Source organism: Dama dama, chromosome 19 (assembly GCF_033118175.1).
Source record: "Dama dama isolate Ldn47 chromosome 19, ASM3311817v1, whole genome shotgun sequence".
Classification (NCBI taxonomy): domain Eukaryota; kingdom Metazoa; phylum Chordata; class Mammalia; order Artiodactyla; family Cervidae; genus Dama; species Dama dama.
In genome coordinates, this window is record NC_083699.1 from 40,354,038 (window position 1) to 40,376,777 (window position 22,740).

The 22,740-nt window shown below is 37.5% G+C and overlaps 1 protein-coding gene across 13 annotated transcripts in view; it reads left to right on the forward strand.

Moving 5' to 3' along the window:
* The window catches only part of LPP (LIM domain containing preferred translocation partner in lipoma), a 723,640-nt gene that overhangs the window by 289,533 nt on the left and 411,367 nt on the right, over positions 1 to 22,740 (forward strand). For all 13 annotated transcript variants that reach the window (XM_061166808.1, XM_061166817.1, XM_061166813.1 and 10 more), the window contains one exon: positions 11,240 to 11,352. In XM_061166808.1, the coding sequence (XP_061022791.1) occupies positions 11,240 to 11,352 (113 nt within the window). The remainder of the gene's footprint in view (positions 1 to 11,239; positions 11,353 to 22,740) is intronic.

Sequence of the window (22,740 nt, forward strand, 5' to 3'; positions counted from 1 at the left end):
TCAATACCTCAGACGCTACCCTTTTGAGTTTCTATTCACATGACCTCACTTTTTCTAGTTCTTCATTTCCCTGTTCCTCCTTTATGGGCAGAAACCTGACCCTCCAACATTCCTGGAGGGTTTGAAGGAGTTTCTAGGTACCTTATGAGATGTAAATACAGTTAAGACCTATCTCCAGGAGTTTTATTACAGAAGAAAGATCAAGTACAGTACACTTGGTTGCCGTGTTTCTTGAGGCTTGGGTGTCGCCATAACCTGTGGTGACTTTGGGATGAGGGACTCAGGGTCTGTATTTTGACAACATGCTCTGAGTAAGTTAATGTGTAAAAACAATGACAACAATAGTAAAACTAGGTGGCTACTTTAAGACTGATGTTATTAACTGTCAAGCTATGAGAGTTATGCAGAACCAACAATATTATAGTGTATTGCCCCTGCAACAGTAACTGGAAAGTGGCAAAATGGTCTATGATAGAAATACCTGTGTTCTTTCTTTCGGAGTTCAATTCAGTTTAATATAAATAGATTTATAATAGTTATTATTCATAGTAGTGATACTATTACTTTTCGGCATCTACTGTGTGCTCTCTTGTTGTTTTTGTCCAGCCACTAAGTTGTGTCCAACTCTTTGTGACTCCCTAAACTGCACCATGCCGGGCTTCCTTGTCCTTCACTGTCTCCCGGAGTTTGCCCAGACTCATGTCCATTGAATCAATGATGCCATCCAACCATCTCATCCTCTGTCGTCCCCTTCTCTTGCCCTCAATTTCTCCCAGCATCAATGTGTTTCCCAGTGAGTTGACTCTTCAAATTAGGTGGCCAAAGTATTGGAGCTTCAGCTTTAGCACCAGTCCTTTCAATGAATGTTCAGGGTTGATTTCCTTTAGGATTGGTGGGTTTGGTCTCCTTATGTTCTCTGTATGTGCTCTAAAACAGAGAGCCTGCCCTCAAGGTACTTTTAGTCTTGTAGGAGAAACTAGTAGGTATGCAGTTAAATAATGGAGAGCAGAGTATGTGCTACGAAAGGGCTGAATCAGGAAGAAGCAGTATGTTGTCATTGGGAGTAAGGATGTGTCAGTCCATCCAGATATAGCAGTGGTGAAGTAGGTTTAAAAGAGCTATTTAAAGTGTTTTTATTTGAAACCATACTCCCTCCAGCTCCATCACCATCTTTGGAGAGAAGGTAAGCGTTTGGCCTCAATGGCCGCCACAGGGCCATGTCCCATCTCTGAGGATAGGAATATTTTTGGAATAGTCTCTCAGCACATTGATATTTGTTTGCCAGCTTCTTTTTTCAGTGGTTAAGATTTTTTGCTTCTCTTGACTGTTGCCTGATTCTGTGCCCACTACATGAATTTTTAATTTTTATTTCATTTTTATCTGAAAGAATTTCACTTTTTGTTATAGGGGGCTGCAGGGACCTCAGTAGTTGGTAGAAGATTGATGCCTAAGCTTAAATCATTGCCCTGTTTATTTTGAGCGCCCATCTTTGGAAACCAAAAGTATATGGTGTGGTCTGTTGTTTTGGTGGAAATTACTGTCTTTTTGTAAGACAATTGACACTTGGTGGATTCAGAAATTCTGTTTGGTTTTAGTTCATTTGCAGAACCAGAGTGTCCTCCTAATTTCATATTGTTTGAAAATCATTTTTGTGTTTTTTGACTAAGAAAGTGAATTTGTTTTTCAACAACTGGAAACCACTATGTGATAGAGAAACACAGCATACTTAAATATGATGCACTAAGGTGTTTCACCTTTTTACAGAGTATTTATTTGTGATCAAGTGTGAGGCCTATTGAACTTAGTGAAGACCTAAGGATTCTGTATTAGCTAGATGTAGAGTGAAACTGTCCATCTGAAAATCAGGGAGACTTCATCTACTTGAGGATAATGATTCTTCCTGCTTTTAATTTGAGACTCTCAAAGAGCATTTCAAGCTAAGTTATTTAGAAGGATGACGGAGACATTACATTTTGGCTTGGGTAAATATAGTGATGCATTAAAATTAAACACTGGCTTAAGTAGATTCTGCAATTCATCTCAAAGTATCTTCCTTTTGATTTTTTAAAAATACATGCCTATAATTCACATTTATTGTATAACAAACCAAAAGGAAAAGGCATTAAAAAATAACACTTGTCATCCCATGAGTTATAGACCACAATTGTTAGCATATGCAAATTGTTTATACAGAAATAATGCCATATTATAAACCCTATTCAGTAGCCCACTTTTTTCCTCACAAGGTAATATATCAGAAACACATATTCATGTTCTTTTCTAGATACTTCATGACTCACACCTTTACTAGATTTAAGTCATTCTTCAAATATCACCTCCATGAAGCATTTTCCAATTATTCTCTTTAAAACTGTGACTTTCCATCATCAGCCTAGCATTGCCTTTCCCCTTGCTTGCCCTATATATCTATAAAGTACTTATCAAGATTTGATACTAAGTATGTTTTATGTAATATATTTTTAAAAGGTCTTCTGATAGCATATAAATTCCATGAGTGCAGCTCTTTGTGTTTGTTTTACTTATTTGTTTGTTTGAGATTTCCTTCTGGTGTCTAAAGTAATGTCTGGCACATAGAAGGCACCCATCAATGACTAAATAAATGTTAGCTCTAGATCAACATCATTATTTTTGATGGCCACACCATTTTCCAGTGTGTGATTGCAGTTGATTTTTTTAACCCATAGTATATCAATGAATAGTCTGATCATTTCCATCATATTTCATTGTGGTTAAGTTTCTTTAACATGCTTCCCTGTATACCCTTTAGTCATTTCTTTAGTAGGATAATTTATTACAATTGGTATTACTACATCAAAGTGTATGAATATTTTTAAGGCTTTTTGAATTGCCAAATTTTCTTGAGAAAGTTTTATCTCTAATACTCTTATTTATATATAAGTGGCATACAAGGGTGCTGAATTTATTATACTCTCTTCTACCAATATTGTGTTTCATTGCTCTTTTAAATCTTAGTCCTTTCATTTAAATTATATGACTTAAAAAATAAGTAGTATCAGAATCAACAATTTGCTTTTTTAGTTAAGGAGCAGATAGTAAAAATAGAGGAAAAGTAGAAAGGGTACTCTCCTAATGTGTAATTATATATATTAAAAGCCTGAACTCCAAAAATGTCTGATGTGAGAACTAGAGAACTGAAGCTACTTGGTTGAAGTCACATATTGTCTCATTTACAGATGAGAATGTGTCATTTAAGGGGGGCGGTGTTGTTGCTATTTTACTGACAATGAGGACAGGGAACCAGGGATGCCCAGCCTTGCCCTGATAATTATCATTTCTGCCAGTGAGTTCTCAAAGGGGCTGCACACTTAAGGAACAAGAACAAAATGGAAATTCAGGAACTGCTTTATTAGTAGCTCCATGAATCCTTAATCCAGGACAGAGATCTGTGCTCACACTGAGATGGTGCTTAGGCTATGGCTCTGGGAATAAGCCAAAGATTTAGCCGATCTCTAATAGGAACCACACATTGAGTAAATCAGGGCTCTTTCTTTCGTATTTTCAGTTACAACCAATGGGTAGTGAATAGATTGAGAAGACTGAGAAGGGATGCATTAAATGGGGCCCTCAGCGGTTTCTTGATCTCTGCCGTACATAGCGCAATATTTCCTGGTGGTTTTTAAAAGCTTATGCAGCTCCACATTTGCAGGTGGCACCTTTCCAGGTACTGACAATTCTTTTCTGAATTGCGTGTATGTGTTATTGTAAAATAAGTGGGTATAACAACAGGTTAAAATTTTGTATAATGAAAAATGAGTTTTTCTTGCACACTTGTTCCCCAGTTACAAAACAGAACATCTTAGAGACAACTTGCTGCTAACAATTTCTTGGGAATCTACTTAAAAGATTCTCCATGATAAAATAGGCAAATCTGTATATATATATTATATGTATTATCACACAATAAAGGTTTGCTGTCCTAGACCTTCATACTTGATTTTTAAAATATTTTATTCAGTGTGCTTTCTGGTAGAGTTTTCTTGGTGGTACATGTTTAAATGCAAATTGAAGATGGATTTGCGGGTAAAATTGTAAGTAAATTCTTCAACTGCATGGTTTCATAATAAATTGCCTCTTATTTATGAGGAGAATGTTACATCTGTGACATAACTCAGTCACCTCACAGAGATTTTTCATTCCTGTCACATTTATTTTATCTTCTCACTTGTTCTCCTTACTCAACCTTGCTCAGAAAGCTTCATCTTCTCAGACTTGGTCTCTTCTAGCGAGTGGGCAAGTTTAGACTCAGCTGCTGTTTTGTGTATAAGTAAAAAGAAAACAAAACTGTCATCTATCATGTGTAAATGTACAAGTCACCACTATCACATACACATTGTGTATGTCACTTACATGCAGTTTAGCTTAGCAATGTCCAAACTGTGAGTTGAGACCCTTTCATGGGTCACAGTCACTTTCGTGGGTTATAAACCACACCTTTGAAATAAATAAACAGAAAATGTTAATGTACCTTACATGCAATAGGTATGATTTCATGAAACCATTGTTTCAGATGTATATGTACTTACTTATATATCTCCAGATAGGAGTTTTGCATCATCACATCACAGGTTATTTCTTTCCTCTGGGTTGTAGTCAAAAATAGTTCAGAGTCTCAGTTTTAACTGCTTTGATCTGTAGAGTGACACTGAGAAGTAGATGTTATTAAATGTTTTCTTCACTTAATAGGTGAGGAAAAGTGAACCTGAGATGGTAGTATTACCTTTTCCAAAGTAAAGGTTAGCACTGGGGTGTGCATTTTATGCTTTGCTATTTTCTTTGGAACATATTTCCTTTCTCTATTAGTTACTATTAATGGAAAAGAGTAACTGTCTTTACTTGAAGCTTATGATTTGGTCACCATAGTTATGTTTATTCTGTGTGTGTGTGTTTCAGCCCAATCTCTTTTATGTACTCATAATTTAAATTCTTAATTTGAGGAGCTCTTAAGTAGTTTTACTTCCTTTAAAGTTAGGTTTTCCTTAAACAACCAAAAAGTCTCCATTTAAGAAAGTTAGGGAGCCAACATCTGCCAGCTGGAAGAACCCTAGAGCCATGCTCCTGCATGTGTGGTCCCTGGATCTACATCAGCATCTCTTGGGAGCATGTTAGAAATGCAGAATCTCAAGCCTCACCCCAGACCTGCTGAGTCAAAGCCTACATTTGAACTAGATCTTTTTTGTGATGTGAACATTGATGTTTGAAAAGCATCTAAGATATCAGGTCATTTTGTTTTTAAACATCAATTGAGTGCTTAAAATGACTTTTTATTTATTTAGTTTTTCAGCCTATGTTTAGTGATGGATAATATGACCCTAAACTTATGCCAGGTGGTGAGGATATAAAGATACATTATGAGAGGGCTTTGTTTTTTTAGACGTTTCAGTTCTAACTAGGAGAGAATGACCATAAATGCAATCAAGTGTTATAGAAATTTTGATAGAAAGTGTAAGGGGCACAAAAGGGGCTGTTATCTGACCTGTGTGTATGTGTGTGTATGTAGGTTTACATGGATATTTGGATCAAGAAGAAAGAGAATGATGCTTGCTTTTGTTGTTGTTGTTGTAAATTAATTGAGACTTTATTGACGCTCTGAGTTTAATTACCCCCTTGTGTTTTTGCACTACAATCACATATAACCAGTAATGTACTATCTTCTTTGTTGGTAAATTCTTGTTAGTTTCCCCCCTAATGGGGGACTTTGTATTACCAAGGGCTGAGCAAATTTTTTTACACACCCCTGAGCCATGTTACTGGAGTAACTACAGTGGGTGAAACTCAGCTACTGCGAAGGGGCCAGATCTGGTTCTCAATGCCACTGTCTTTTTTACCACCTAGACTAGAAAGGGTAGCTTGAGAAAATAGACAGAGCTGGCTTTCTGGGAGTTTTTCCTCACTCTTTTCAAGTTAATGGTATTCACAACAGGTGTTCTCTGATGTCAACTGGCATAAAGTACTGTTTGGGGATCAGGGATACAATACTTTGTGTACCACAGTCACCCATAACTGCCTCATGGTGCTGCATCTAGCACAAAGTAAAAACCTTTTGAATATTAGCTGAATGAGCTAGGATGACGTGGAGCATTTTAAACTAGATCTTGCCTTGCTTCTCTCCAAGGAATTCTGAGGATCTATTTCCAGCTGTGTATTTCACTAAACCATTTTATCTGGTAGTTGAGGGATGATGTATTTTGCAGGCTGGGTAGGCGCTGGATGGTGAGGAAAAGGATAAGGAGGGGACCAGGGTTTATAGACATGTGTCTATGACAACTCTGCTTCTTATAAAACCACATGTTTCTTTCTTAGGTTTTATGTACCATGCATTTCCCATTTGCCTAACGTGCGTCCTTTTTTTTCCCTTTTAACTTGCCTGTTTGATTTATTCAATGCCCCTGTAATTCACAGGGTCTGGGAGTACACTTGAATTTCCCCAGCAAGCCCAGAGGACAGGGGATGCACTGATGTGAAGGTCGATAGCTTAGTATTTCTGGTTGGAAGGTGCTTGCAGTGGGTTCTGTCCAGCTGCTTTTCTCTAAGAGGATCACCACCACCTCTACCACCTCTGGCCCCAAGGATGTCAGCCAAATGCTCTTTCATTGTTTGAAGAAATCTACTGGAAAGGAAAGGATCCCCCTACATTGTATACACTTATCTGTTTCTTTTCATTTGCCACCTTCCTTATACATGGATATTGTGTCTTTTCTCTTCAGCCGAAATTATTCTTACTGCAATTTAGAGGAGTTTCCTTTTGTTGACTTACCTGTTAAAATGGTGAGTGAACCTTAAGTCAGAATACTCATGAGTTCTAAGTCTATTTTATAATAGTTACTAGGAGTTTTCCATTCCAGCTATCTTAACTAGTTAAGCATAACAAGTTATGCTTCCCTTCAAAGGATCCCTTTTCTATCCCGTTGTCATGTGTATATTTGTTTTCTGGACATTTCCCCATTCCTCCACATCCTTTTGGTGGCTTAGTGGCAAAGAATCTGCTGATGTAGGAACCATAGGAGATGAAGGTTTGATCCCTAGGTCCAGAAGATCCCCTGGAGGAGGAAATGGCAACCCAATCCAGAGAAATCCCATGGACAGAGGAGCCTGGCAGTCTACAGCCCATGGGATTGCAAAACAGTTGGATACAATTTAGCAACTGAATACTGACAAACACATACTTTTAAACTGTGAGCTCCACTTTAAAGAACATAATGGGAAACTCCAATAATTGAGCTTGAAAAATGGAAAATTTTGGTATAACTTAATAACTAATCAAAATAAGCAGAAAATTATTATGAGATTTTCACTATGGCTATAACAGTCTGCCTAATTTTGCCATGGTCTGGATTTATGTTGTTTACAAAGATAATTCTTTACACAAACAAATTCTATTTTTTTTTTTTTTTTTGGTTCCTTTTCACTCTCCCAGAATCTCATCAATGTGTGCCTCACTATATTTAATTCCTCTGACAGAAACAAGGTGCTCAGAAATCCTCTTTTAAATTGAATATGAAGAAGATATAGGTCCAGATAAAACATTGAATCTGAAAATTAAGCTGTGAAATAGAATTTGGTCATCAAGTCTCCATCAACTTGAACTTCTTTACTGATCACTCAATACTCTATTATGGGCTTTAGTCTCATATGTGATGATTTTTTTAATGGTGGAAAGTATCTTGGTGACAATTCTTTTTACTTGACAGGTGTTAAATATTTCTTTTAGGGCACTGTCTGGCCACATAAAGGCCAAAGTGTTTCTTTCTCAGTCCTGACTACATATTAGAATTATCTGAGTTTTAAAGGAATATGGGTATCTGACCCTTCCTTCACATTTCTATTCCCCATCCCTGAGATCCTGAGTACATTGGTATGAGATAGAGCTTGGGCATCAGCATTTTTAGGTAAGATTCCTAGGTGATTCTAGTATCTAGCCAAATATAGAACTATTGGATAGGGTTAATAAATGTTTTTGAGACATATAATTTTACTAAGGATATAGACAAATTATATCTCCAGATATGTACACTTAGGCAGGTAAGAGAAGTATGGATGCTTCTATAAGACATGCCATTGAACTCAATTCTGTAGGGTCTGAAGTAGAAATAATTTGACACTTTGTTTAATGCAATACTTCTCCAAGTGTGGTCCCAGGACTAGTAGCACTAGCATCACCTGGGGATTTATTAAGAATGCAAATTAACAGACCTTGACCCAGATCTACTGAGTCAGAATTTCCAGGGGTGGCACCCAGAAATCTGTGTTTTAACCAGCCCTTGCAGAGATACTAGTGAGCTTTTAAAGTTTCAAAGTCATCAACCTCGAGAGTTGTTTTGGAAATAAGAGGTAGCTTAGGAAAATCTTAGCATGGTGCCTGGTGCATAGTGAGAGCCCCCAAATCAGAGTACTCTAAAGATAGTGTGTTTGACATCTTGGTTGCCTGAATATGGTGGTAGATAGACTTGACAGCTGTTAGCTACTCTTCCAACTCTAAGACTGTTACTTTTTAAAAAATTATTTCATTGAAGTATCATTGATTTACAACGTGTTCATTTCTGCAGTATAGCACAATGATTGAATTATACATATAATGTGCCTTCTTTTTCATATTCTGTTCCATTGTGGTTTATCACAGGATATTGAATATAGTTCCCTGTGCTATACAGTAGGACCTTGATTACTATCCATTCCATATATAATAGTTTGCATCTGCCAGTCCTAAACTCCCAACCCCTCTCTCTTCCACCTCCCCCTCCTTCTTGGCAACCACAAATCTGTTTTCTATGTAAGACTATTATTTGTAAGGCAGATGGAGTTCAAGTGAACAATCTCAAAGGTATATCAGGACAACCAGTCCATGTCACCATCCTTCCACTGTGAGATTTAGATTCTTCTTTTTTTGAAAGACCTAAGTTGTGGTGTTTTGGTCCTATCCAACAGTCATTCATTGAGTGGTCAGGACTAACATCTGTCAGTGAGTGTTGAACAGCTGAAATGCAAGGAAAAGCTGTTTGTCTATTGAGGAGAGACAGTTCCCCAACATTCAAAAAGGTCATTTTTATAAGGAAAAGGACATATAAATAATTTTTTTTTGAAAATGAAAGTTTTCTTTTTTTTAATATAATTTCTTGCAAAAAGTATTTTAAAAGATTCTATACCATTAACCCATAGTGATGTTGGATTTCCTAGTATCCTAAAGCTTGGATAGTACATAGATCTCCAGATTGGATGTTTCTTATTACAATTTCTCCCAATCTGTCCTGCACACACTTTAAGATTAGTCTTTAGTAAATCACATTCTTAGAAGTGTTTCCTTCTCAGAAATCCTTAATGGATCCTTACTGCATGCATGATAAAATTCAAACTCTTAGTCAGCTGCGGAACACACTTAAAAGCTTATTTTCATACTGCTCCAATTTTTATGACTTAATACTCTTATTTACAGGCTTCCCTGATGGCTTAGCTGCTAAAGAATCCACCTGCAATGCAGGAGACCCCGGTTCAATTCCTAGGTCTGGAAGATCTCATGGAGAAGGGATAGGCTACCCACTCCAATATTCTTGAACTTCCCGGTGGCTTAGATGGTAAAAGAATCTGCCTACAATGCAGGAGACCTGGGTTTGATCCCTGGGTTGGGAAAATGCCCTGGAGGAGAGCATAGCCACCCACTCCAGTGTTTTTCCTTGGAGAATCCCCATGGACAGAGGAGCTTGCTGGGTTACAGTCCATGGGGTAACAAAGAGTTGGACACAACTGAGTGACTAAGTACAGCACATCACAATGTTATTTACATTCCTATCTTTATGCTATATTATAATTTGCTCTTCATTTTCCAGGTCCTAATTTTTTCTAACCTTTATACTTTTATTTTTCTTTCTTTCTGCCTAGCATGAACTTATGCTGTACATCATAATGTTCATTGACAATTTATTTATTTTTATTTATTTATATATATTTTTTGTGCCATGTGGCATGTGAGATCTTAGTTCTAGGACCAGGACTTGTACTTGCGCCTCCTGCATTGGAAGTGCAGAGTCTTAATCATTGGACTGCAGGGCAAGTCCCTCTTGTGTGTGCATGTGTGTGTGAGCACTCAGTCGTGACTGACTCTTGCGTTCCCATGGATTATAGCCCGTCAGACTCCTCTGTCCATGGGACTTCTTGCTCCAGGGGAGATTCCCAACCCAGGGATTGAACCCATGTCTCCTTCATCTGCTGCATCGGCAGGTGGATTCTTTACCACTGAGCCATCTGGCCAGCACAGATTCCTTGTTCCTCAAACTGAACTTTCCTTTATCTTAAATTCCAGAAGAGTTTGCCTGTAGATTCTTAATAAATTGCATCTTGTATTATCTTACCTATTTATACATTTTTTTTCCTCCTCTAGTTGACTGAAAATATATTGAGAACAAACAACACATCTCATACCCTTCAGTAATCCACCACCGCAAGCAACTTGCCTGCCCTGGCTGAATGTACCTGATCCTTCTACTCTAGCTTTACATCACTTCTATGTGTTACATCTGGTCGTCATTCTTCTGACAGTTAAGACTGCTGATTAAACTGAGGAGAAGTAAGATAGGGAATAATTGCTATGTAGGACAAAAAATTATGTGTCAAAGCCAATTACAAAGCAGTCAGATACCAGCTAATACAAATCCTCCTCTAATTATGATGGGATTACATCCTGAAAAGCCCACTGTAAGTTGGAAATATTGTTAAGTGGAACATGCATTTAATGCACCTAACCTACCAAACATCATAGCTTAGCCTCACGTACCTTCGGTATGCCCAGAACACTTACATTTAGCATATGATTGGACAAAATCATTTAACATAAAGCCTATTTTATAATAAAATGTTGAGTATGTTAGGTCATTTACTGGACACTGTACTGAAAGTGAAAAACACAAAGGTTATAAGGGTACAGAATGGCTGTAAGTGTATTGGTTGTTCACCCTGGCCATCACCTGCCTAACTGGGAGCTGTTTGCTGCCCTGCCTAGCATCCCAACAGCACTGTACTGCATATGCCTAGCCCAAAATAGACCAAAATTCAAAGTACATTTCCTATTGAATGCCTGTGGCTTTTGCACCATGGCAAAGTCACGTACTTACAGGTGGAACCATCGTAAGTTGTGGGCTGTCTGTGTTTTGTAAAAAGAGTTCTGTAAAATTGCACCCATGTTAACTTCATGTGTATTTCTTTTCTGTAGGTGATTTTCTTCCACCCCCACCTCCACCTCTCGATGATTCCAGTGCTATTCCATTAGGCTCTGGAAACTTCCCTCCTCCCCCGCCCCTTGATGATGGTGCTTTCAGGGGACAGGTAAGAGCTGTGGTTGAAGTCATGTTTCTAAGTACTGCTAGGAATCGTGAATTCTGAGGTTGTTTCTGTGGCAAATAAATACTTATCCAGAGCCTACAGAGAGTTTGATATCTCACAAAGCACTAAGACATGTTAATGTCAACTGCCCAGTTCAAGCTTCTCAGAGTTCTGCTGGCTTATACACTGAAGCCCTGGAAATCCTTTTACCTACTAATTTTATTTCGAAACTGAAAGCCATTCTTTAGGAATGCCATCTGAGAATTTCACTTTTTCTTGTTATCCTGGGGACACACAACCATGCTTTTTATTGCCTTTGTTCTGTATCCACTGACATTTGCTTTCTAAATGAGTAAGACTGGTATTTTTTTTTTTTTTTTTTTTAAGACTGGTATTTTAAAGTTCTTTTAGTCACTGTGGGTACTAATTGGTCAGCAGCATCTTTCTAGCAAAAGCAACAGCAACAGTTCTTAGGGTTTCCTCTTCTGAATGAGGTCAGGAATGCATATAGTGTGAACTGACTGTTTTGGAAGTAATATGCGTCAGCACTGCATAGTGACCCAGGTTTGGAGTCAGAAGCAACAATGAAAGTTCTCAGCCTGTGATCACATAGGGCTACTGGTGACCAACTGCCACTGTTTAAGCAGTTAAATACCAGTTATCTCAGGAAGGAAAGCTAAATAATAATGTCATATAGTATTTATGTCATAATTTTAGGGATGGTGATGTTACTACAGATATATAAAAGAAAAAATTCCTTATTTCTTAGAGAAATGTCAGCAAGATTGGTGAGTGATATGGAATAGTGCCTGGCATTTGCTTTAAAATCAAAAGACTCTAAAAATATGTATATGTATACTGTATTTGTATATGTATATGGCTAGCCATATTCAGTACAATACTGTTGGGATGTTAGATATATGCATATGTATACTGTATATGTACATGTATATGGCTAGCCATATTCAGTACAGCACTGCTGGGATGTTAGGTATATGTATATGTATACTGTCTATGTATATGTGTATGGCTAGCCATATTCAGTACAGCACTGCTGGGATGTTAGGTATATGTATATGTATACTGTCTATGTATATGTGTATGGCTAGTCATATTCAGTACAGCACTGCTGGGATGTTAGGTATATGTATATGTATATGTATACTGACACACTTTGCTATACAATGAAACTAACACGACAGTGCAGATCAACTCCAATAAAAAAAGACAAATCTTAAAGAGTAGGGAGCTACTGAGTTCGAATACAGGTGAGAAAATGTTAGTTATGAATTGATAATTGTTGGATGTAGGGAGATTTAATTCATTATTTGTTCTTGTCTTTGTATATATTTAAGGTTTCTCACAATAAATTGTAAAGAGGAAAAGCCATAGAAAGTAACTGCTTAACTAGTTCAGTTCATTATATGACTCTCTCCTAAATTTCATTCTGGGGGAGACAAAGGTAGATGTGATTCATTCATTCAACAAAAATTTCTGGGTGCTGTGTACAAACCTTTATAACACTAGGGATTCTATAGCAAAAAAAGACAGGGCTCTACCCTTATGAAATTTATGTGTTACTAAGAGCTATTCTTTGCATATTGTTTTACTTATACAGTTGAACACTTTAACACTTTATTGAGTTTATATTCTGTCTTGAATAATTATGTAACTATTTTGTAAGCATTTAAAATCCTGAGTTCTGAAGTTTGCTTGACTTTGTAGAAGACTTGTATTTGATACTAGTTGGGCAGCTTATTCTTGTCCCATGATCTTGAGTGGGTCACCCTACGGCCCTTTTCCTCTTAATTAAAAATAAGATAACTGTATATCTGTCTCTAATAATTGAATGAAATACAGATGGATTAGAAAGTACTAAATTATAATGATTGTACAGATATTTTGATGTTATAATGATCACAATATAAAAATAACAAAGGCAGGAATAATAATAAGGTTTGTCAAAGGGTTTCATTGAGAAAAATTTGAACATGGGGCTTTCATAAATTCCAAAAGCCTTTTTCTATATGAATCTTGTCCTGCTAACTGTATCCAAGCTGTGACTTTGTTTTTGAAAAAGAAAGAAATAAACAAAGAGCCTGTTGTCATGTTGGCTTATATTCTCTGTAAGACAGAAGGAAGAAGGATAAAAAATAAAACAGTTTGTCAAGTGGAAAAGGGCAGATCTGGTGAGAAAGGCATGTTCTTGAATATATGGAAGATTGTCGGCAAGCTCAAAGAAGGCAGGCGTGTCTTTTACTTGTGTGGTGGTGTATGATGTGATAAGAGGCTTGGCCCCACTCTGGCCATATTTGCCCCAACTTCCTACTTGAGCTACAGTGGAGCTTAGAGTAATGGAATCACCAGAGAAAATTTTGCACTTTTTTCTCTCGGCTGATGGTGAAAACTCCTGTTGTCAAGTTGAAATTATAGCTGGTAAATGTGTGTTTTTGTGTAGAAGTCTGTTTATGTTTCCAGCCAGATTTTCAGGTCAGAGCCAAAAGTACTAAGTGTGACTATAAGAATTATAAGATTTTCAGAGCTGAAAGGGACCTAAAAGATCATTGAGTCCAATCCTGGTGCCAGGCATCTGGTTATAGCCTATTCAAGTATCTGAGGTTCAGAAGAACAGGTAACATGCCTTTGTTTGGAAAGACGAGGTGATATTGGCATTTTTCTTCTCTCCAGATTTCTGATAGAAGGCTGTAATTTTTTTTTTTTTAATTTTCCCTTTGCAAAAGGTGAATATTTAGTGTCAAGAATTCTTTTTTTAAGAGTTCTCATGTTATGGGAAAAGATGAATCTTGAAAAGTCAGTGAGAAATTTTCTTTTTTATGTAAGAATCAGTTGGAGCTCAGTTGCCTGTAAGGCTTGGGTGACCATTTACAGTCACTTCCTTCATTTGTTTGGTTTTCATCCATTCATAATAAACTGAATACCTTCTATATGTCAGACATATACACAAGGGCGTAGGGCTTGGCATCATTGGTCTAATGCCCTGAGTCTCAACCTTCGGACTGTTAGCTTTGTTTGACTTGATGCCACAGTTGATAATTACTTCCTATTTTAACCATCCAATGGGCAGGTGTAGAGTGTTGTTTAGAGTAGTTTGAAAAAGAGAATATGTGATAGAATTTCAGACTTGCAAGGGAATTAGAGATCGTAACTTGAGTGCCTTTCTGTTGTTTGAATCTCCTAGTTTTTTTTTTTTTCAATGTAACAAAATGTTTATGGGTAGCTGTTATAGCTAAGGCAATTTTGATGGCTAAGGGATGGATGGATGAGTTACAACCTCTGATTCCAACTAGGGAGATGCATATATACACAACTTCTAAATTAAGATGTTTCATGGTAAATTATTACTTAGTCATCATGCTTTGATCAGAAGCACAATCTAAGTCTTATGTTGTGGTACAGGGTGGGGGAAATAAATTAACTATGACTAGAGATATGCAGGAAGGATTCTTGGAAACAATTTCAATGTAATGGAACTTTGATGGTTAATTAGCATCTTAATTTTCAGATGGTGGAATGGATTTTTAGGTAGTAAAGTAACAAGAATAAGAATTCAGAGTATTTTGAAGAATATTTTGAAATCATTGCAGGTGTTTGTTATTATTTTAAATATAAGGTTAATATCACCAGGTCTGTTGCTGGGTGCCAAGTGGTGCTTTTAGTATACCATCAGACAAAACTTGCTGCCCTTGTGGGAAGCTCTGCGCAAATAGTTGAGTTGTCCCGTAGACTTCCTTTAGCTCCTCAGGGACTTACCTGCTGATACCTGATGGCTTTGAGTTCAGGTGCCTGACATTTCTGGGGCTTGCCAGCTGGTATAGTTGGTAAAGAATCCACCTGCCAATGTAAGAGACCCAGAGATGTGGGCTGGATCCCTGGGTCTAGAATGTCCCTTAGAGGAGGAAATGGCAACCTACTCCAGTATTCTTGCCTGGAAAATTCCATGGACAGATGAGTGTGGCAGGCTATAGTCCATGGGGTTGCAAAGAATCAGACATGACTAAGCACACACGCATACCTGATATTTAACTTCCTCTTTTTATGACATCTTTACTTGGCTTTTCTTCATGACAGCTGACACCTCCTCACCCTGTCTCTCTCTGTGACCTAGACCGTGGCTTGCTTTTATGTGCCTGTTATCTGGGGTTTTCACCCTTCCAGTTCCCATCGCCTTTTCCATTCATTCAGGCAAGATGGCTACCTTTGCTAAGGTAACTCCAGCCCCTCCGACTCAGAAAACGGACTGTGTTGTCCACTGCTTGTTACTCCAGGTATTGAAAGTGTCTTCTGTTACTGAACTGAAATTTCTTCTTTATGATTTCCTCACACCAATTTTCTTCCTACCCTCTTAGAAAATGATGCACATTCAAAGGAACTGTCAGATCAGGAGAGAAATAAGTGGTGTCTGTCTAAAGAGGGTGATCCATAAAACTCCTGAGAGAGGTCACTTTTCTGAGGAGAGAGTGAAAACATTGTCATGTGAGCTGTTCACTGAACTTGTGGGAAATGCCCAGAGTTTGTTGAAAAGAGAAGGAAGAGAGAAACTTTTTAAAAAAATAATTTTAGTTTTTTAAAAAATTTATTTTATTGAAGTATAGTCGATCTATAATGTTGTGTTAATTTCTTCTGTACAGCAAAGTGATTCAGTTGTTTATATATATAAATGTGTATATATAGACATTCTTTTTCATATTATTTCCCATTATGGGTAATCACAGAATATTGAATATAGTTTCCTGTGCTATACAGTAATACTTTATTTATCCATTCTATATATAATAGTTTGCATCTGCTAATCATAAACTCTGAATACCTCCTTCCCCACCCTCCTCCCACCTTCCTTGGCAATCCTAGGTCAGTACTCTTCATCTGCACGTCTGTTTCTGAAGAAATTTCTGAAATGCTTTTTGGTCTTATCTTAAAATCGGTGTCCAAAAGTTTGTAAGCCAATTCATTCCAACTCTTGTGAAAACAATTTCAAAGCTCATGATGTATAGGGTAAGCAGTGGATTGTAGTCATTTATCTACTTACCAATTTTATATATTTCATTTATCCTAAAATAAACTGGCACTCAGGGCTTTCCAGATGGCACAGTGATAAGGAATCCATCTGCCAATTCAGGAGACTCGAGTTCGATCCCTGGATCGGAAAGATCCCCTGGAGGAGCAAATGGCAACCTGCTCCAGTATTCGTGGCTGAGAAAATTCCAAGGACAGGGGAGCCTGGTGGGCTACAGTCCATGTGACCGCAAAGAGTTGGGCATGACTGAGCACACACACACACTAACTGGGTGTCTTGGGACCCTTACACTTGTACTATCATGATCATAAGTATGGAATACCAGAATTTTACTTGTAGACATAGAGAACTCAGGCCCCCAGCTGGGGGCACGTTCATTCATAAGTTCACAGAAATAGGCAGCAGGCCTTACTTACTTTATATGATTTGGACATACCTTATCACAGAGGGCATCCCTTCTGCTGCTTGGAAGTTGGGTGAGGAAGGAAGAGTGGGTGTAAAAGGAGATCCCATCTATAAAAATTAAGAGTAGAGATGCAGTATTGCCAGAGCAAAACCAAAATGGTCAGCAAAAGCTTTAATCCACTCTGAGGTGCTTATCCTTCCTGTGTAGTGAGGATATAAGATATCTTGATCCATGGAAAGATACTAGAGGAGTGACTAAGATGCTTATTTACTCCTGGCCCTTTGTCTTGTTCCTTTGGGCCTTGGGTTAGCCAGGGGCCCTAGTTGATTTGTAGGATTGTTTGTGACCCTGGCAACAGCAGCAGGAGCAGCAGCTTGATTTGGGCTCCTCCTTTTAAGGTCCATACATGTAGGTCAGTAGATGTTTAGCAGGGCTGGTGGGTTCTTGAGGTATGCTACAGGCTCAGGTCGGTGTGACTTTCTAGAAGCGAATGTCAGAGGTTTTTCTGTTTTCCTTTCGCTCTGAATCATCCTCTGATTGGGTATTCAGATGAGAAAAGAGAGATATTTTTGGTGTCTAGACTTATAAAAACTTCTTTGAAAGTAGCAGATGAGAGTCGATGGGGAGTATTCCAGTATTTCACTCGAGTAATTTGACCCTTTTCATGGAATGCCATAGTTTCTCTTTGTTGTTTTTTTGAAGAATCTATTTAAAAAGGTAAACGCTTTCCCTGGGATCAACAGTGGAGTATGTGTATACACACAGTCATTTACCCCTGGCAACCCCATTTCCACTGCTGCTGCTCCCTTGAAATAATCTAGGACACATGCATGCATTCAGCAGTGAGGGGTTGGCTGATCAATGGACAAGAAAAATTTTACAGGGAAACTGGTTGCAGTCAGTTCTGTTGTGTGTTGAGATAACCAATGAGATTAGATTTACTTTAGCTCCTCAGTGCCTTTATAGAGAGTAATTTACAATGTTTGCATATTTCAGAAAATGTCCTTTGCCCAAATTAAGTGAAACTTCAGTTGGTTCTTTCTGAGTCAGTAGAGATTTTTAACCCATTTTGTCTTTCCCATCAAGAATCTTAGTGATTCCTTCAAAGCTGAAATATATTTGTTTTTTCTCCGTCTAAAAAGTAGAACATGTTTTTTTCTTCTAGTCATGTAAATAAATCAAATAACATTAACATGGATTAAATGTTTTCAAACATGTTTCTCTATCAAGGAAAAATTATGATATGCATATATGCCCCACCCCCGACATAGGGGCTGTAAGAAGTTTGAGCACTGTCTCGTTTAAATTATTATTAGATGTTTGGTGAATGTGTTGCAAATTTTAAACTTTATAACACCTCTTTTAAGAGAACCATTTCTCACATTAAATTGTACCACTGCATTATTAATAGACTATTGCTTTTGTTATTTGCATTGTTTCTTTTTTACTTTTTCTTTTTTTCTTGAATTCATCATCCTTTTTCTTTTTTAATTTCTTCTTCTTGTATTTTATCAATTTTTTTCTCTTTTTTTGAAAAGCTGCATGGGTGATAAATTTTCTGAAGCCTTTTTTCTTTCAGTTTCATGGTTAAGTAAATGTTTGGCTTCAAGTAGAATTCTAGGCTCCAATTCCTTTACCTCAATGTTCAACAAAGATTTCTATACTATTGCTTTGTGTCATTTAGCCTTTATTGTTGCAGATGAGAAATCTGATGTAAGTCTGTTTCTTTTTCCAATTTAGTAACTTTTTATTGTTTGATCTGTAAGTTGTATTTGTGGGATTCAACAATTTTACTTCAATATTTCTAAGTACAGCTTCCCTCACCCTCGCCCTATTATTTCTACTTAGTATTCATTGAATCTCATCTGAGGAGTCAAGTTTTTATTTAGCTAAGGGAGATTTTCTTGTGACATTGGGAAAATGACTTTTAATTTTTTCATTTGCCTTTTTCTTCCTTATGGAACTCCTATTTTATAGTTTTGGATTTTTTTCTGTTCTTCATATCGGTATTCTTTTTCAATAGTTCTACCATATGGAAGAATCCTTATTGCTTGCATCCTTTCTTTATTTTTAATTTTTGTGGTGATGATGTATTCTGAAATTATAAATGCTACTTGCACCTGAATTTAGGGAGAAAATGTGGTTGGGAGTGGCTCTGAATCTCCTGTTCTGGTAGACCTAGCTAGCTTCCACTCAAACTTAATCCTTTATCTAGACCAGAAGCATATAGTCCTTTAAACGTCAGGGCAGCCACAGGGGTTGTGTGCAAGTTGTCACTGTGTGTGTGTAATTAGGGGAGGCAGGCAGGGAGTGGGTTTCCCTTAGAGACACATGCCAAGAGAGAACAGCAAGCATCAAGGCTATTTATCAGTGTTAAAGGTCCACTGGCAGGTGGCAAAGCCCCTGTTTTACGTGTTGTACATATATATCCAATATGGGCAGCAACAGGCTGTGGACAGCCCTTCTGCATCTCTGCTGGAGTTCTCAGTTTCCCCCTTCCCTATTTCCCCATTCATGCCTTTCAATGACTATGTCACCGGAAGTGTCAGGGGTTGTGGCAAAGTACCTTTTATTAGAAAGAATGAACTCATTAAGTGATTTCGCTGCTGTTTTGTCTGGCTTTCATCATGTACCCCAAACTTCCTTCCCAAGAGGTTCCCCCACACCCTCAACGCTTTTTATCATGGCAGTTTGAAGTCAGATCAGATATTGCTACCTTTTGCTATTTGTCTCAAACTCACCCTGCTGCCCCTGAGGATGCCAGGAAAACCCTCTCTGACTGCATCATCTGGACCAAGTAAACCTTCAGGGAAAACATGGTATGATGGTGAACACTGTGAGTGCTGATCCAGAGTACCTGACTTAACTCCCCACTCGCTAGCTATGTGGCTACCATCATGCTATTTAACCTTGCCATTGTTTGCTTATCTGTAAAATAGGAATTATTGTTGTGCTTATCTCTTTGGCTTGTTGTGAAGTTACATAGAGAATATCATAGGAGCCTGACATAGCATAGGACTTAGTAAGTATTTACCATTGATGCTGTTACTGTCAGACTGTTCTGGGCTAAGTGGCCTCTGTGCTGAGTTCTGGCATAGTTATTGCTGTCCTTTGGTTTGTACCACACCTCTCTAAGGTTCACTAGTGATGCCATCACTTGCTCTTAAGTGTTTGGAGATTTTAAGGCATTTTACAAAGTGCTCCCACCAGCTCTTTCTTCAAAATGAGTGATTGTGTTAAATAACCTTAGATCTCTTATAACTCTAAAATTCATCCCCTTAGTAAGAAAATATTAGCTCTTTATAACTTCATAGTTGTTTACAAACTGCAAGATACTTTATATTATTGAATTTGATCTTCACAAGTAAGAATAGCACACATATAATTTAACAAATACAAAAACATTAAGGCTTAGAGAATTGAAGCAGCTTGTTTAGATTTCATGACAAGTGTCATGGAAGCAATGATTTATTTTTAAATGGATAAAAACAAAAACAAAATGCATTTTGGGAACTCTTAAGCCTCTTGGCTTAGTATCAGTTCCCAGCAAATGAGAGAAGGCAGATCATTTTAAATTCTCAAAAAAGCAGCCAAAGTCACCAACAGTATGTGTTCATGGCCATTGGCCAGGGGCCACCAAGATAGCTTTCACTGTAATTCTTTAGTGGAAATAAGTACATCTTCCATCCTAGCATATTGCCTTACAATCCCCTCACCAATTGTACCATGTACTTCTTATCCATGGATTTGGTAAGGAAGCCCTATTGGGCTCACAAATCCTTTAGTTCCTTTGTAATTTACATAATCCACTCAACATGAGCACACAACAACTTGATCTGAAAGAAGGGGTAAAAGTGGGAAGAGAGGATGCCAAAACCAAAAACCAAGGGCATTAATTCATATTTTGTTTTTGAAGTGCTGATGTTTTAGGGAGAGTTTCTTTGCATAGCTGATTTGAAGATTCAAAAGTCAGCTATTTAAAACTAAAAATTTGGTATTGCATGCAATACTTACATGAATCCTTAAGGGGTTAAGTTATAATTATCATTATTTTTTCTTTGACTTCTGTGATTTTGAACTGTCCAAGGCTCCTACTCTGTAAATTTGATAAATTCCAAAATTGACATTGAGTTTTGTTTTTAATGAAAGACTTTCATGTAATTTATCTAACTTGAACCTTTAAATAACTTACAAAGGGGAAGGGTAGGGATGATTGTCTGCCTTGTGCTAGGGAAGGGACTGAGGCTCAGAGAATGAAGTAATATTTCAGGCGTCCAAGGTATTAAGTGTCTTGGGCAGGGATGAGATCCTACATGCTTTTAAATCATGCCAGTCCATTTCTTTCTGTTTTGGCATCACTGCTTATTGTTACTCTTCCTTTGTATTGTTTTCCAGTGAAGGCCACAGAACATAAATTGTCATGTTCCTCTCAGAACATTAATTGTTAGCCTGTGTCCTTTTGAGTTCGTTTGTAGAATCTTTTCTTGCGGTATTGTCTTCATCCTTTTAAAAACTGTATCTTTACAGATTGAAGATCATACTTTGACATTAAAATATAGGAAGGCTGCTTGTAGACCTTTAAAATGGAATCATTTCCAAATTTTTTGATTGTTCTTATATTTATTTTGCCAATAAACTTCAGGAAAGATGTCAATTTGTATTACTGTAGAAAAAAGTAAAATTGGCGGTACCTGGTGTAAACAATGTTTCTGTGGTAGTTTTTTTAGAAAAATAAGTGGTGAGGGTGAAACAAGAGAGGTTTCACTTTGTAAGAAATCTAAGGACTTCCCAGGTGGTCCAGTGGTAAAGAATCTGCCTGCTAATGCAAGAGACATGGTTTGATCCCTGGATCAGGAAGATCCCTTGGAGAAGGAAATGGCAACCCACTCCAGTATTCTGACCTGGGAAATTCCATGGATAGAAGAACCTGGTGGGCTACAGTCCACGGGGTCTGAATGAATAGGACATGACTCAGTGACTTAATGATAACAACAACTTTACTGGAGGTAAAGGATTTGGTTTATAAGACTCCACCCGCAGCATCATCTGCCAAAAATAAAATAAAATATATATTTTAAATATTTTAAAGAAATGGAGCAAGAGCTCAAATACCCCCTCCTTTCTCAATAGTTGTTTCATTCCCTATAGTGCTTAAGAGAATCTGTGCCTATCCTAAGCCTATCTACTGTTTTGACCTGTAGATGACAGATCCAGATGATGTATGATTTGGGATATGGGGCAGATCATCTCTAAGCCAAATTTCAATTTTTTTCATTCACAGTACTAGTAATGATAATTCTCTGTCTCTCATATTCTGTTGTTGTTTTTTTTGAAAGTCAGATGAAAACAACTCATTTGAAGTAATTAAAAATATCTATTTTTCCTAACATTATTTTAACATCCTTGAGCTTTAACTCTGTTAGAAATTATACATCTAGAGCAATGGCCAGCAGAATGTCCTTCAATGATATATTTGATGTATGATATATATTGAAAAGAGAATGGCACCCTGTCCCCTGAACAGAGATGTAAGGATCTAAGCCATAATTCACTGCACCAAGATGTGCACCTGAGAAGGTTTGTGTCACAACAGAATAGGGGACCTGACTGGCTTGGACTCAGATAGTCTGTTGAGATATGATCAAGCAATTACATAAAAGATACAGCAACTAGAAGAGTATTTCACTCTTCATTCAGGGAACACACATTCAGGGAACTTTGTAATTTTTATTATCATTTTACATCAAGTCATTATGTACATTGAAATGTGCCTGTTGGGTTGTTTTCATTTCCTTTTAGCTCATTGAAAGCCATACAGTGCCACTTTACTATTTCTTTTCTGTTACCCCAGTGGGAATAGAAAGTTTAGGGACATGGCAACTCCTGCAGAGAAGTGTTTCCACACTTACAGGTTTAACAAATGAGGCTCTCTCCCCTCACCTCTGCCATG